Here is a 13,672-nt window from a genome sequence, read left to right on the forward strand (position 1 = left end):
TATCTCACTGGTCACCCCCAAAGCCAATATGGCACCACAACAAACCTGCCAAGAGAGGGCTGCCCACCTAAACTCACGGACCAGGCAAGGAGGGCAGTAATCAGAGAGGCAACAAAGAGACCAAAGATAACCCTGAAGGAGCTGCAAAGCTCCACAGCGGAGATTGGAGTATCTGTCCATAGGACCACTTTAAGCAGTACACTCCACAGAGCTGGGCTTTATGGAAAAGGGGCCAGAAACATATGGAAGAAGGTACTCTGGCCAGATGAGACTAAAATTGAGCTTTTTGGCCATTAAGGAAAACGCTATGTCTGGTGCAAACTCAACACCTCTCATCACCATGAGAAACCCATCCCCACAGTGAAGCATGGTGGTGGCAGCATCATGCTGTGGGGATGTTTTTCATCGGCAGGGACTTGGAAACTGGTCAGAATTGAAGGATTGATGGATGGTGCTAAATACAGGGAAATTGTTGAGGGAAAGCTGTTTCAGTCTTCCAGAGATTTGAGACTGGGACAGAGGTTCACCTTCCAGCAGGACAATAACCCTAAGCATACTGCTAAAGCAACACTCAAGTGTTTAAGGGGAAACATTTAAATGTCTTGGAATGGCTTACTCAAAGCCCAGACATCAATCTAATTGAGAATCTGTGGTATGACTTAAAGATTGCTGTAGACCAGCGGAACCCATTCAACTTGAAGGAGCAGGAGCAGTTTTAACTTGAAGAATGGGAAAACATCCCAGTGGCTAGATGTGCCAAGCTTATAGAGACATACCCCAAGAGACTTGCAGCTGTAATTGCTGCAGAAGGTGGCTCTACAAAGTATTGACTTTGGGGCGGTGATTCGTTATGCACGCTCAAGTTCTGTTTTTTGGTCGTTTCTCTTGTTTAATGATAACATATATTTTGCATCTTCAAAGTGGTAGGCATGTTGTGTAAATCAACCCCCCCCCCCCCCCAAAAAAAAAATATATATATATATTTTAATTCCAGGTTGTAAGGCAACAAAATAGGAAGAAATGCCAAAGGGGGTGAACACTTTTGCAAGCCACTGTATGTCATAAACCTTCAAAGTTCCAGATTGGGCTGAAAATGGCAGCCATCTTGGTCAGGGAGAAATCCAAACCAGTCTAATTGGAATGACTGGCAGTAGAGGTATTTCCCTCCATAAGGTAAAACCTAGACAATAAAATTATTATTCCTTTATGGAGTAAAATAAAAGGAAATTGTGGAATAGAATTGTCAACCTAAAATATTGTCATATAATTATAAATTGGATAAGTGTACTTATTAATCCCACCAAAATCTAAATTGAGACATTTCTAAACATATATAAAGTATTCATATCCCTTGACTTATTCCACATTTTGTTGTGTTACATCCTGGATTCAAAATGGAGAAGTATTCACACCCCTGAGTCAGCACTTTGTAGAAGCACCTTTGGCATTGATTACAGCTGTGAGTCTCTCTGGGTAAGTCTGTTAGAGCTTTGCACACCTGGATTGTGCAATATTTACCCATTTTATTATTTTCTAAATTCTTCAAGTTCTGACACATTGGTTGTTGATCATTGCTAGACAACCATGGTTCATGTCTTGCCACAGATTTTAAAGTACAATTTTAAGTCTAATTTGGCCACTCAGGAACATTCACTGTCTTCTTGGGAAGAAATTGCTGTGTATATTTGGCTTTGTGTTTTGTCCAGCTGAAAGGTGAATTCATCTCCCAGTGTCTGGTGGAAAGCAGACTGAACCAGATTTTCCTCTAGGATTTTGCTAGGATTTCTTTTTTATCCTGAAAACTCTCCAGTCCTACAAGCATACCCATAACATGATGCAGCCACCACTATGCTTGAAAACATTGAGAGTGGTACTCAGTAATATGTTTTCAGGACAAAAGTTAATTGCTTTGCCACATTTTCTGAAGTATTACTTTAGTGCCTTGTTGCAAACAGGATGTTTGGAATATAGTTTATTTTGTACAGGCTTCCTTCTTTTCACTCTGTCAATTAGGTTAGTATTGTTGATTGTTGATCCATCCTCAGTTTTCTCATATCACAGCCATTAAACTCAAACTGTTTTTTCTTTTTTTTCCCGGGCAACTGAGTTAGGAAGGACGCCTGTATCTTTGTCGTGACTGGTTGTATTGATACACCATCCAAGGTGTAATTAATAAACTCACTATAATAAAAAGGGATATTCAATGTTTGCTTTTTTATTATTATTTTTAAACACACATACCAATATGTGCCCTTTGTGAGGCATTGGAAAACCTCCCTTATCTTTTGTGGTTGAATCAGTGTTTGAAATGCACTGCTCGACTGATAATTGTATGTGTGGGGTACAGAGATGAGGTAGTCATTCAAAAATTCATCCATGTTTCTCAAATGTAAAATTTAGAAGTTGTTTCCAAAAGTCACATTTTGTAAGTTTAGTCATTACCTCTGAAAATCTTGAGGTATTGACTCCGGTTAAGGTTTGGGATTGACTCCGGTTAAGGTTTGGGATTGACTCCGGTTAAGGTTTGGGATTGACCCTGTCTGCTGACAATTTCAAATCGACCTTTCTACTGGTGTACAGGTTGTGGACCACAAATCACCGGGATGAATGAAGGGTGACAATATGAAAATGCCCCAGCCCGAACTACATGAGTAGTCGTCCCAAAGTCATCTTCTCCTTCATTTGTTTCTATTTTTGTCCCATTTTTTTTAAATCCCTCAACCCTAGTCTTCATCTTCTCTCTCTGCATCAACCACTTCCTGTCCACTCCAGATGTCTTGGAGAGATTAGAGGATTCTAATTGGTTCTAATGTTTGCTAAAGGCACCATGGCTAGATTCATAATATGCAGAACTTTAGCCATGTGTTTTAACCAACTTAGATCTGGACAAAATATATCTATGCTCATTGAATTTTCCAGATAAAAACACACAACCCCATGTGTTTCAATGCAACCCGGGTTTAGTAGGAGCATATTGGGCGTGGTAGGAGCATATTGGGCGTGGTAGGAGAATACCGGGCGTGGTAGGAGAATACCGGGCGTGGTAGGAGAATACCGGGCGTGGTAGGAGAATACCGGGCGTGGTAGGAGAATACCGGGCGTGGTAGGAGAATACCGGGCGTGGTAGGAGAATACCGGGCGTGGTAGGAGCATATTGGGCGTGGTAGGAGCATACCGGGCGTGGTAGGAGAATACCGGGCGTGGTAGGAGCATATTGGGCGTGGTGGGAGAATCCCGGGCGTGGTGGGAGAATCCCGGGCGTGGTGGGAGAATCCCGGGCGTGGTGGGAGAATCCCGGGCGTGGTGGGAGAATACCGGGCGTGGTGGGAGAATACCGGGCGTGGTGGGAGAATACCGGGCGTGGTGGGAGAATACCGGGCGTGGTAGGAGCATATTGGGCGTGGTGGGAGAATCCCGGGCGTGGTGGGAGAATCCCGGGCGTGGTAGGAGCTTAGTGAGAGCATACCGGGCGTGGTAGGAGCTTAGTGGGAGCATACCGGGCGTGGTAGGAGCATACCGGGCGTGGTGGGAGCATACCGGGCGTGGTAGGAGCATATTGGGCGTGGTAGGAGCATACCGTGCTTATTTGGAGTAACAGTGATTAATGGTGAAAAGACAGAACAGCAACGTCTCCTCATAACATACATGGAAACCAGTGGTTTGTGGTATAAATATACGCAATGGACTACAATATTATGCAAAGTCAGTATTGAGCAATATTTATTGCAATTTACATTCTCTATAGAGGGAGTGCTTTTTGTGCCACTGTACACTTTAAGCCCTCCTGAGATTATTTACAAAAATTGTATCTATGTATAACAATGCAAGGTTCACTTAACAGTAAATTTAAGACTAAATGCGTTTCAAAATCTAAGCTGTGAATGCCTGAAATGTGAATGCCTGAAATGTGAATGCCTGAAATGTGAATGCCTGAAATGTGAATGCCTGAAATGTATTGTCTTGTAGTTCAAGTTACGTTGCTACTGTGAGACTGACATACAGGCACGACTGCTAGCATGGAAAACCCTTTCAATTGGCAAGAAATACTCATGAATACTCAGGAAAAATACTATTATGTGCATATACTGTATATGACAATAGCAGTACTTGTTGTATTTTCAACTTGTCTAATTTTTGTTCAGCTGGTTTCAGCCAGTGTATGGCTGTGGGTTGACTGCATTGTTTGAATGGTATATTGGCAGTTAATTTCAGCAATTTATGGGATAATTCCTTAAATGGTCTGCCTAGTTAAAACAGTGCAGATAGGATCATGTAAAATAATGGATTCAAATCATTTATCACAGCGTTGGCAAACCATGGTTGACCAACTCCCTGACCAAAATGGCTGACCTTCATACCATGCCGTTCTAGGATTCTCAATCTTAATTTTATAGTTTGCAGTCACACAGACACCAGATACTATCGCAGATGGTGTTGCTGTTAGTTTGAACTGTTGCTGTTAGAGGTTTTCAGTGTTTTATATATATATATATATATATCAGCAAAAATAAATGTATTCTCACTCACTGCCAACTGCGTTTATTTTCAGCAAACTTAACATGTGTAAATATTTGTATGAACATAACAAGATTCAACAACTGAGACATAAACTGAACAAGTTCCACAGACATGTGACTAACAGAAATGGAATAATGTGTCCCTGAACAAAGGTGGGGTCAAAATCAAAAGTAACAGTCAGTATCTGGTGTGGCATTAAGTACTGCAGTGCATCTCCTGTTGCCGGTGATGTCGGGTGAGGACCTGCCTTACAACAGGCCTACAAGCCCTCTGTCCAGCATCTCTCAGCCTATTGTGGACAGTCTGAGCACTGATGGAGGGATTGTGCATTCCTGGTGTAACTCGGGCAGTTATTGTTGCCATCCTGTACTTGTCCCGCAGCTGTGATGTTCTGATGTACCGATCCTGTGCAGGTGTTGTTACACGTGGTCTGCCACTGCGAGGATGATCAGCTGTCCATCCTGTCTCCCTGTATCGCTGCCTTAGGCCTCTCACAGTGTAGACATTGCAATGTATTGCCCTGGCCTCATATGCAGTCCTCATGCCTCCTTGCAGCATGCCTAAGGCACGTTCACGCCTGGGCATCTTTCTTTTGGTGTTTTTCAGAGTCGGTAGAAAGGCCTCTTTAGTGTCCTACGTTTTCATAACTGTGACCTTAATTGCCTACCGTCTGTAAGCTGTTAGTGTCGTAACGACCGTTCCACAGGTGCATGTTCATTAATTGTTTATGGTTCATTGAACAAGCATGGGAAACAGTGTTTAAACCCTTTACAATGAAGATCTGTGAGGTTATTTGGATTTATTTTCAATTATCTTTGAAAGACAGGGTCCTTTTTTTTGCTGAGTTGATATATTTTTTTGATGTTCAGATGTTGTTTGGTTGTTGACCCTGAACTCTTTGTCTTCCCCAGAGGTCATACACGTTGATAGTGGAAGCCTTGGACGCTAATAACGACACGAGTGGTGAGTAGCTCTGTGGGTGTTGTTGGGGGGGATGCTGACCTGGCTCCAGTGCAGGAATATGTCTGTTTTGCTACCTGGCCTATCAGCTAAGGTCAGTGTATAGTACAATTTTATTTCACAATTTCTGATATCACGTTCCTTTTATTTTCCTGCATAAAGGAATAATAATATTATTATCTAGGTTTTACCTTATGCAGGGAAATACCTCTACTGCCAGTCATTCCAATTAGACTGGTTTGGATTTCTCCCTGACCAAGATGGCTGCCATTTTCAGCCCAATCTGGAACTTTTAGTGTTAATGACATAGCTCCTCTAGGAATTGAATAGGTTCCCTATGGTGTACACTGGGGTCGCTAGGGAAACGGCCTGCCTGTCTGCTCGGAGAAGAGCAGACTGAGGGGCCGAGGAGAGGTAAATCTAAATGGCAGTGGCAGCTGTACAGATTACTCATCCAAAACGCTTCTCAAACACGGCAGAAATCTGACACTATATGATGCCCAGTCTCCTTATTAATTCCGCCAGTTACTGAGATTACTAGCAAACCAAAGACACAGCTGAGCTCAGCTGCTTCCCTTTTCTCATGTTGTTATTTACAAACCAACACGGCTCAACTGTTCTGAGGAACTACGGTAAACTTCATAATGTAAAATAATGTGACGGCTGAAATGAAGAACGCAGTCTGCTTCATCTCCTAACGTATTGCATCAGTTGACTGCAGGTATTAATTTAAAAAGTAGCTTCAAACATTCCAATTTATTGAAACGTTTCAAAGAAAGTTTCAATGGTACTGATGGTTTTCAAAATCATCCCGCTGCAATTTCCAAATACCCCGCTATACGGTATAATCCCCAACACGGTACAGTTTCCAAATACCCCGCTATACGGTATAATCCCCAACACGGTACAGTTTCCAAATACCCCGCTATACGGTATAATCCCCAACACGGTACAGTTTCCAAATACCCCGCTATACGATATAATCCCCAACACGGTACAGTGTATGAGATTGTGCAGTAGTGTTTGTGTGTTGGTTTACGTTTCAGATCAACCTGTCTACATTTCATCATGGCACTGTTATGTAGCACCATGTTGACTGAGTTGGAAATTGTGTGAGACGTTACAGTGTTGGGTTGGATCCTGTGAGGTCACTGGTTGGCATTAAAAGCAAAGTGTCAACATCATAATCCCACATTTTAAAGTGTCTGTCTATGCTGTGGTTCTGGTGAATACCTCTGGTTTCGTTGGATGGAGGTGAAAGGTTATGTTAGCAGCATTCTGATGACCCCTGACCCCAGCTAGGTAAGGTGTGTTGGCTGTGTTGGCTGTGTTGACTGTGTTGGCTGTGTTGGATGTGTTGGCCAGCTACAATACAACATTACACCACTACATATCTACAATACGTCATCACACCACTACAATACAACATTACACCACTAGAATACAACATTACACCACTAGAATACAACATTACACCACTAGAATACAACATTACACCACTACAATACAACATTACACCACTACAATACAACATTACACCACTAGAATACAACATTACACCACTACAATACAACATTACACCACTACATATCTACAATACGACATCACACCACTACAATACAACATTACACCACTACAATACAACATTACACCACTACAATACAACATTACACCACTAGAATACAACATTACACCACTACAATACAACAGTACACCACTACAATACAACATTACACCACTAGAATACAACATTACACCACTAGAATACAACATTACACCACTACAATACAACATTACACCACTACAATACAGCATTACACCACTACAATACATTACACCACTAGAATACAACATTACACCACTAGAATACAACATTACACCACTACAATACAACATTACACCACTACAATACAACATTACACCACTACAATACAACATTACACCACTACAATACAACATTACACCACTACATATCTACAATACAACATTACACCACTACAATACAACATCACACCACTACAATACAACATTACACCACTACAATACAACATTACACCACTACAATACAACATTACACCACTACAATACAACATTACACCACTACAATACAACATCACACCACTACAATACAACATTACACCACTACAATACAACATTACACCACTAGAATACAACATTACACCACTAGAATACAACATTACACCACTACAATACAACATTACACCACTACAATACAACATTACACCACTACATATCTACAATACGACATTACACCACTACAATACAACATTACACCACTACAATACAACATTACACCACTACAATACATTACACCACTACAATACAACATTACACCACTACAATACAACATCACATCACACCACTACAATACAACATTACACCACTACAATACAACATTACACCACTAGAATACAACATTACACCACTAGAATACAACATTACACCACTACAATACAACATTACACCACTACAATACAACATTACACCACTACAATACAACATTACACCACTATAATACAACATCACACCACTACAATACAACATTACACCACTACAATACAACATTACACCACTACAATACAACATTACACCACTACAATACAACATTACACCACTACAATACAACATTACACCACTACAATACAACATTACACCACTACAATACAACATTACACCACTACAATACAACATTACACCACTACAGTACAACATTACACCACTACAGTACAACATTACACCACTACAGTACAACATTACACCACTACAATACAACATTACACCACTACAATACAACATTACACCACTACAATACAACATTACACCACTACAATACAACATTACACCACTACAATACAACATTACACCACTACAATACAACATTACACCACTACAATACAACATTACACCACTACAATACAACATTACACCACTACAATACAACATTACACCACTACAATACAACATTACACCACTACAATACAACATTACACCACTACAGTACAACATTACACCACTACAGTACAACATTACACCACTACAGTACAACATTACACCACTACAGTACAACATTACAACACTACAATACAGCATTACACCACTACAATACAACATTACACCACTACAATACAGCATTACACCACTACAATACAACATTACACCACCACAATACAACATTACACCACCACATATCTACAATACAACATTACACCACTACAATACAACATTACACCACTACAATACAACATTACACCACTACAATACAGCATTACACCACTACAATACAGCATTACACCACTACAATACAACATTACACCACTACAATACAACATTACACCACTACAATATAACATTACACCACTGCATATCTACAGCACAACATTACACCACTACAACAGTACACCACTACAATACAGCATTACACCACTACAATACAACATTACACCACTACAATACAGTATTACACCACTACAATACAACATTACACCACTACAATACAACATTACACCACTACAATACAACATTACACCACTACAATACAACATTACACCACTACAATACAACATCACACCACTACAATACAACATTACACCACTACAATACAGCATTACACCACTACAATACAACATTACACCACTACAATACAACATTACACCACCACATATCTACAATACAACATTAAACCACTACAATACAACATTACACCACTACAATACAACATTACACCACTACAATACAGCATTACACCACTACAATACAACATTAAACCACTACAATACAACATTACACCACTACAATGCAGCATTACACCACTACAATACAACATTACACCACTACAATACAGCATTACAATACAACATTACACCACCACATATCTACAATATAACATTACACCACTACAATACAACATTACACCACCACATATCTACAATACAACATTACACCACTACAATACAACATTACACCACTACAATACAACATTACACCACTACAATACAACATTACACCACTAGAATACAGCATTACACCACTACAATACAACATTACACCACTAGAATAAAACATTACACCACTACAATACAGCATTACACCACTACAATACAACATTACACCACCACATATCTACAATACAACAGTACACCACTACAATACAACATTACACCACTACAATACAACATTACACCACTACAATACAACATTACGCCACTACAATACAACATTACACCACTACAATACAACATTACACCACTACAATACAACATTACACCACTAGAATACAGCATTACACCACTACAATACAACATTACACCACTACAATACAACATTACACCACTACAATACAGCATTACACCACTACAATACAACATTACACCACCACATATCTACAATACAACAGTACACCACTACAATACAACATTACACCACTACAATACAACATTACACCACTACAATACAACATCACACCACTACAATACAACATTACACCACTACAATACAACATTACACCACTACAATACAACATTACACCACTACAATACAACATTACACCACTACAATACAACATTACACCACTACAATACAACATTACACCACTACAATACAACATTACACCACTACAATACAACATTACACCACTACAATACAACATTACACCACTACAATACAACATTACACCACTACAATACATCACACCACTACAATACAACATCACACCACTACAATACAACATCACACCACTACAATACAACATTACACCACTACAATACAACATTACACCACTACAATACAACATTACACCACTACAATACAACATTACACCACTACAATACAACATTACACCACTAGAATACAACATTACACCACTACAATACAACATTACACCACTACAATACAACATGTATAATACCACCATACATGTGTGTGTATGTCTGTCTCTCTCTGGGTCAGTCTGTGTATACATTTTAAAGTGAACAATCTGAGACTGTGTAATTCCGTTACCAAGGATTTGCCCAGTAGATACTTGTGTAAATACTTGACTTTATGCATGTTTCTCTCTCTGTGTGTGTGTGACTTAACTCTTGACTTGTCTTGTTTGTAGCCTGTGTGTACAAACGAGTGTGTCTGTGTGGGAGAGTGGCCTGTGTATGAGAAGGACAGAATACAGTGAGTGAAGTAGGAGAAAGTGCTGAGTGTTGGTTGGCAGGAGTCCTGGCTGGATGTGACTGTGGTTTCTGGTGTCAGTCTCACTCTGTAATTACTGGTGGCTGTGGCGAGTGTGGCTTTGTCCCCAGTCAGGGGGGAGGCAGGCAGGCAGTGGGAGGGTCCCCAGTCAGGCATAGGGAGGGTCCCCAGACATAGGGAGGGTCCCCAGTCAGGGAGAGCGAGGCAGGCAGTGGGAGGGTCCCCAGTCAGGGGGAGAGAGTCAGGCAGTGGGATGGTCCCCAGTCAGGCAGTGGGAGGGTCCCCAGTCAGGGGGAGAGAGGCAGGCAGTGGGAGGGTCCCCAGTCAGGCAGTGGGAGGGTCCCCAGTCAGGCAGTGGGAGGGTCCCCAGTCAGGCAGTGGGAGGGTCCCCAGTCAGGGGGAGAGAGGCAGGCAGTGGGCGGGTCCCCAGTCAGGGGGAGAGAGGCAGGTAGTGGGAGGGTCCCCAGTCAGGGGGAGAGCGGTAGACAGTGGGAGGGTCCCCAGTCAGGCATAGGGAGGGTCCCCAGTCAGGGAGAGCGAGGCAAGCAGTGGAAGGGTCCCCAGTCAGGGGGAGAGAGGCAGGCAGTGGGATGGTCCCCAGTCAGGCAGTGGGAGGGTCCCCAGTCAGGGGGAGAGAGGCAGGCAGTGGGAGGGTCCCAAGTCAGGGGGAGAGAGGCAGGTAGTGGGAGGGTCCCCAGTCAGGGGGAGAGAGGCAGGCAGTGGGAGGGTCCCCAGTCAGGCAGTGGGAAGGTCCCCAGTCAGGGAGAGCGAGGCAGGCAGTGGGATGGTCCCCAGTCAGGCAGTGGGAGGGTCCCCAGTCAGGGGGAGAGAAGCAGGCAGTGGGAGGGTCCCCAGTCAGGCAGTGGGAGGGTCCCCAGTCAGGCAGTGGGAGGGTCCGCAGTCAGGGGGAGAGAGGCAGGCAGTGGGAGGGTCCCCAGTAGGCAGTGGGAGGGTCCCCAGTCAGGCAGTGGGAGGGTCCCCAGTCAGGCAGTGGGAGGGTCCCCAGTCAGGCAGTGGGAGGGTCCCCAGTCAGTGTGAGAGAGGCAGGCAGTGGGAGGGTCCCCAGTCAGGGGGAGAGAGGCAGGCAGTGGGAGGGTCCCCAGTAGGCAGTGGGAGGGTCCCCAGTCAGGCAGTGGGGGGATCCCCAGTCAGGCAGTGGGGGGATCCCCAGACAGTGTGAGAGAGGCAGGCAGTGGGAGGGTTCCCAGTCAGGCAGTGGGAGGGTCCCCAGTCAGGCAGTGGGAGGGTCTCCAGTCAGGGGGAGAGAGGCAGGCAGTGGGACTGTCCCCAGTCAGGCAGTGGGAGGGTCCCCAGTCAGGCAATGGGAGGGTCAGGCAGTGGGAGGGTCCCCAGTCAGGGGGAGAGAGGCAGGCAGTGGGAGGGTCCCCAGTCAGGGGGAGAGAGGCAGGCAGTGGGAGGGTCCCCAGTCAGGGGGAGAGAGGCAGGCAGTGGGAGGGTCCCCAGTCAGGCAGTGGGAGGGTCCCCAGTCAGGCAGTGGGAGGGTCCCCAGTCAGGCAGTGGGAGGGTCCCCAGTCAGGCAGTGGGAGGGTCCCCAGTCAGGCAGTGGGAGGGTCCCCAGTCAGGCAGTGGGAGGGTCCCCAGTAGGCAGTGGGAGGGTCCCCAGTCAGGCAGTGGGAGGGTCCCCAGTCAGGCAGTGGGAGGGTCCCCAGTCAGGCAGTGGGAGGGTCCCCAGTCAGGCAGTGGGAGGGTCCCCAGTCAGTGTGAGAGAGGCAGGCAGTGGGAGGGTCCCCAGTCAGGGGGAGAGAGGCAGGCAGTGGGAGGGTCCCCAGTAGGCAGTGGGAGGGTCCCCAGTCAGGCAGTGGGGGGATCCCCAGACAGTGTGAGAGAGGCAGGCATTGGGAGGGTTCCCAGTCAGGCAGTGGGAGGGTTCCCAGTCAGGCAGTGGGAGGGTTCCCAGTCAGGCAGTGGGAGGGTCCCCAGTCAGGCAGTGGGAGGGTCTCCAGTCAGGGGGAGAGAGGCAGGCAGTGGGAGGGTCCCCAGTCAGGCAGTGGGAGGGTCCCCAGTCAGGCAGTGGGAGGGTCCCCAGTCAGGCAGTGGGAGGGTCAGGCAGTGGGAGGGTCCCCAGTCAGGGGGAGAGAGGCAGGCAGTGGGAGGGTCCCCAGTCAGGGGGAGAGCGGCAGGCAGTGGGAGGGTCCCCAGTCAGGCAGTGGGAGGGTCCCCAGTCAGGCAGTGGGAGGGTCCCCAGTCAGGCAGTGGGAGGGTCCCCAGTCAGGCAGTGGGAGGGTCCCCAGTCAGGCAGTGGGAGGGTCCCCAGTCTTTGGGAGAGAGGCAGGCAGTGGGAGGGTCCCCAGTAGGCAGTGGGAGGGTCCCCAGTCAGGCAGTGGGAGGGTCCCCAGTCAGGGGGGGAGAGGCAGGCAGTGGGAGGGTCCCCAGTCAGGGGGAGAGAGGCAGGCAGTGGGAGGGTCCCCAGTCAGGCAGTGGGAGGGTCAGGCAGTGGGAGGGTCCCCAGTCAGGGGGAGAGAGGCAGGCAGTGGGAGGGTCCCCAGTCAGGGGGAGAGCGGCAGGCAGTGGGAGGGTCCCCAGTCAGGCAGTGGGAGGGTCCCCAGTCAGGCAGTGGGAGGGTCCCCAGTCAGGCAGTGGGAGGGTCCCCAGTCAGGCAGTGGGAGGGTCCCCAGTCAGGCAGTGGGAGGGTCCCCAGTCTTTGGGAGAGAGGCAGGCAGTGGGAGGGTCCCCAGTAGGCAGTGGGAGGGTCCCCAGTCAGGCAGTGGGAGGGTCCCCAGTCAGGGGGGGAGAGGCAGGCAGTGGGAGGGTCCCCAGTCAGGGGGAGAGAGGCAGGCAGTGGGAGGGTCCCCAGTCAGGGGGAGAGAGGCAGGCAGTGGGAGGGTCCCCAGTCAGGGGGAGAGAGGCAGGCAGTGGGAGGGTCCCCAGTCAGGGGGAGAGAGGCAGGCAGTGGGAGGGTCCCCAGTCAGGCAGTGGGAGGGTTCCCAGTCAGGCAGTATGCATGGTGGTATGCTGTATATATGTGTATAAATAT

At 46.0% G+C, this 13,672-nt stretch overlaps 1 protein-coding gene across 3 annotated transcripts in view; it reads left to right on the forward strand.

Annotated features, from left to right (window-relative positions):
• The window catches only part of LOC110515455 (protein jagged-1b), a 119,113-nt gene that overhangs the window by 9,782 nt on the left and 95,659 nt on the right, over positions 1–13,672 (forward strand). For all 3 annotated transcript variants that reach the window (XM_036956440.1, XM_036956438.1, XM_036956439.1), the window contains exon 3: positions 5,430–5,481. In XM_036956440.1, coding sequence (XP_036812335.1) covers positions 5,430–5,481 — 52 coding nt within the window. The remainder of the gene's footprint in view (positions 1–5,429; positions 5,482–13,672) is intronic.

Source organism: Oncorhynchus mykiss, chromosome 20 (assembly GCF_013265735.2).
Source record: "Oncorhynchus mykiss isolate Arlee chromosome 20, USDA_OmykA_1.1, whole genome shotgun sequence".
In the NCBI taxonomy this organism is placed as follows: Eukaryota; Metazoa; Chordata; class Actinopteri; order Salmoniformes; family Salmonidae; genus Oncorhynchus; species Oncorhynchus mykiss.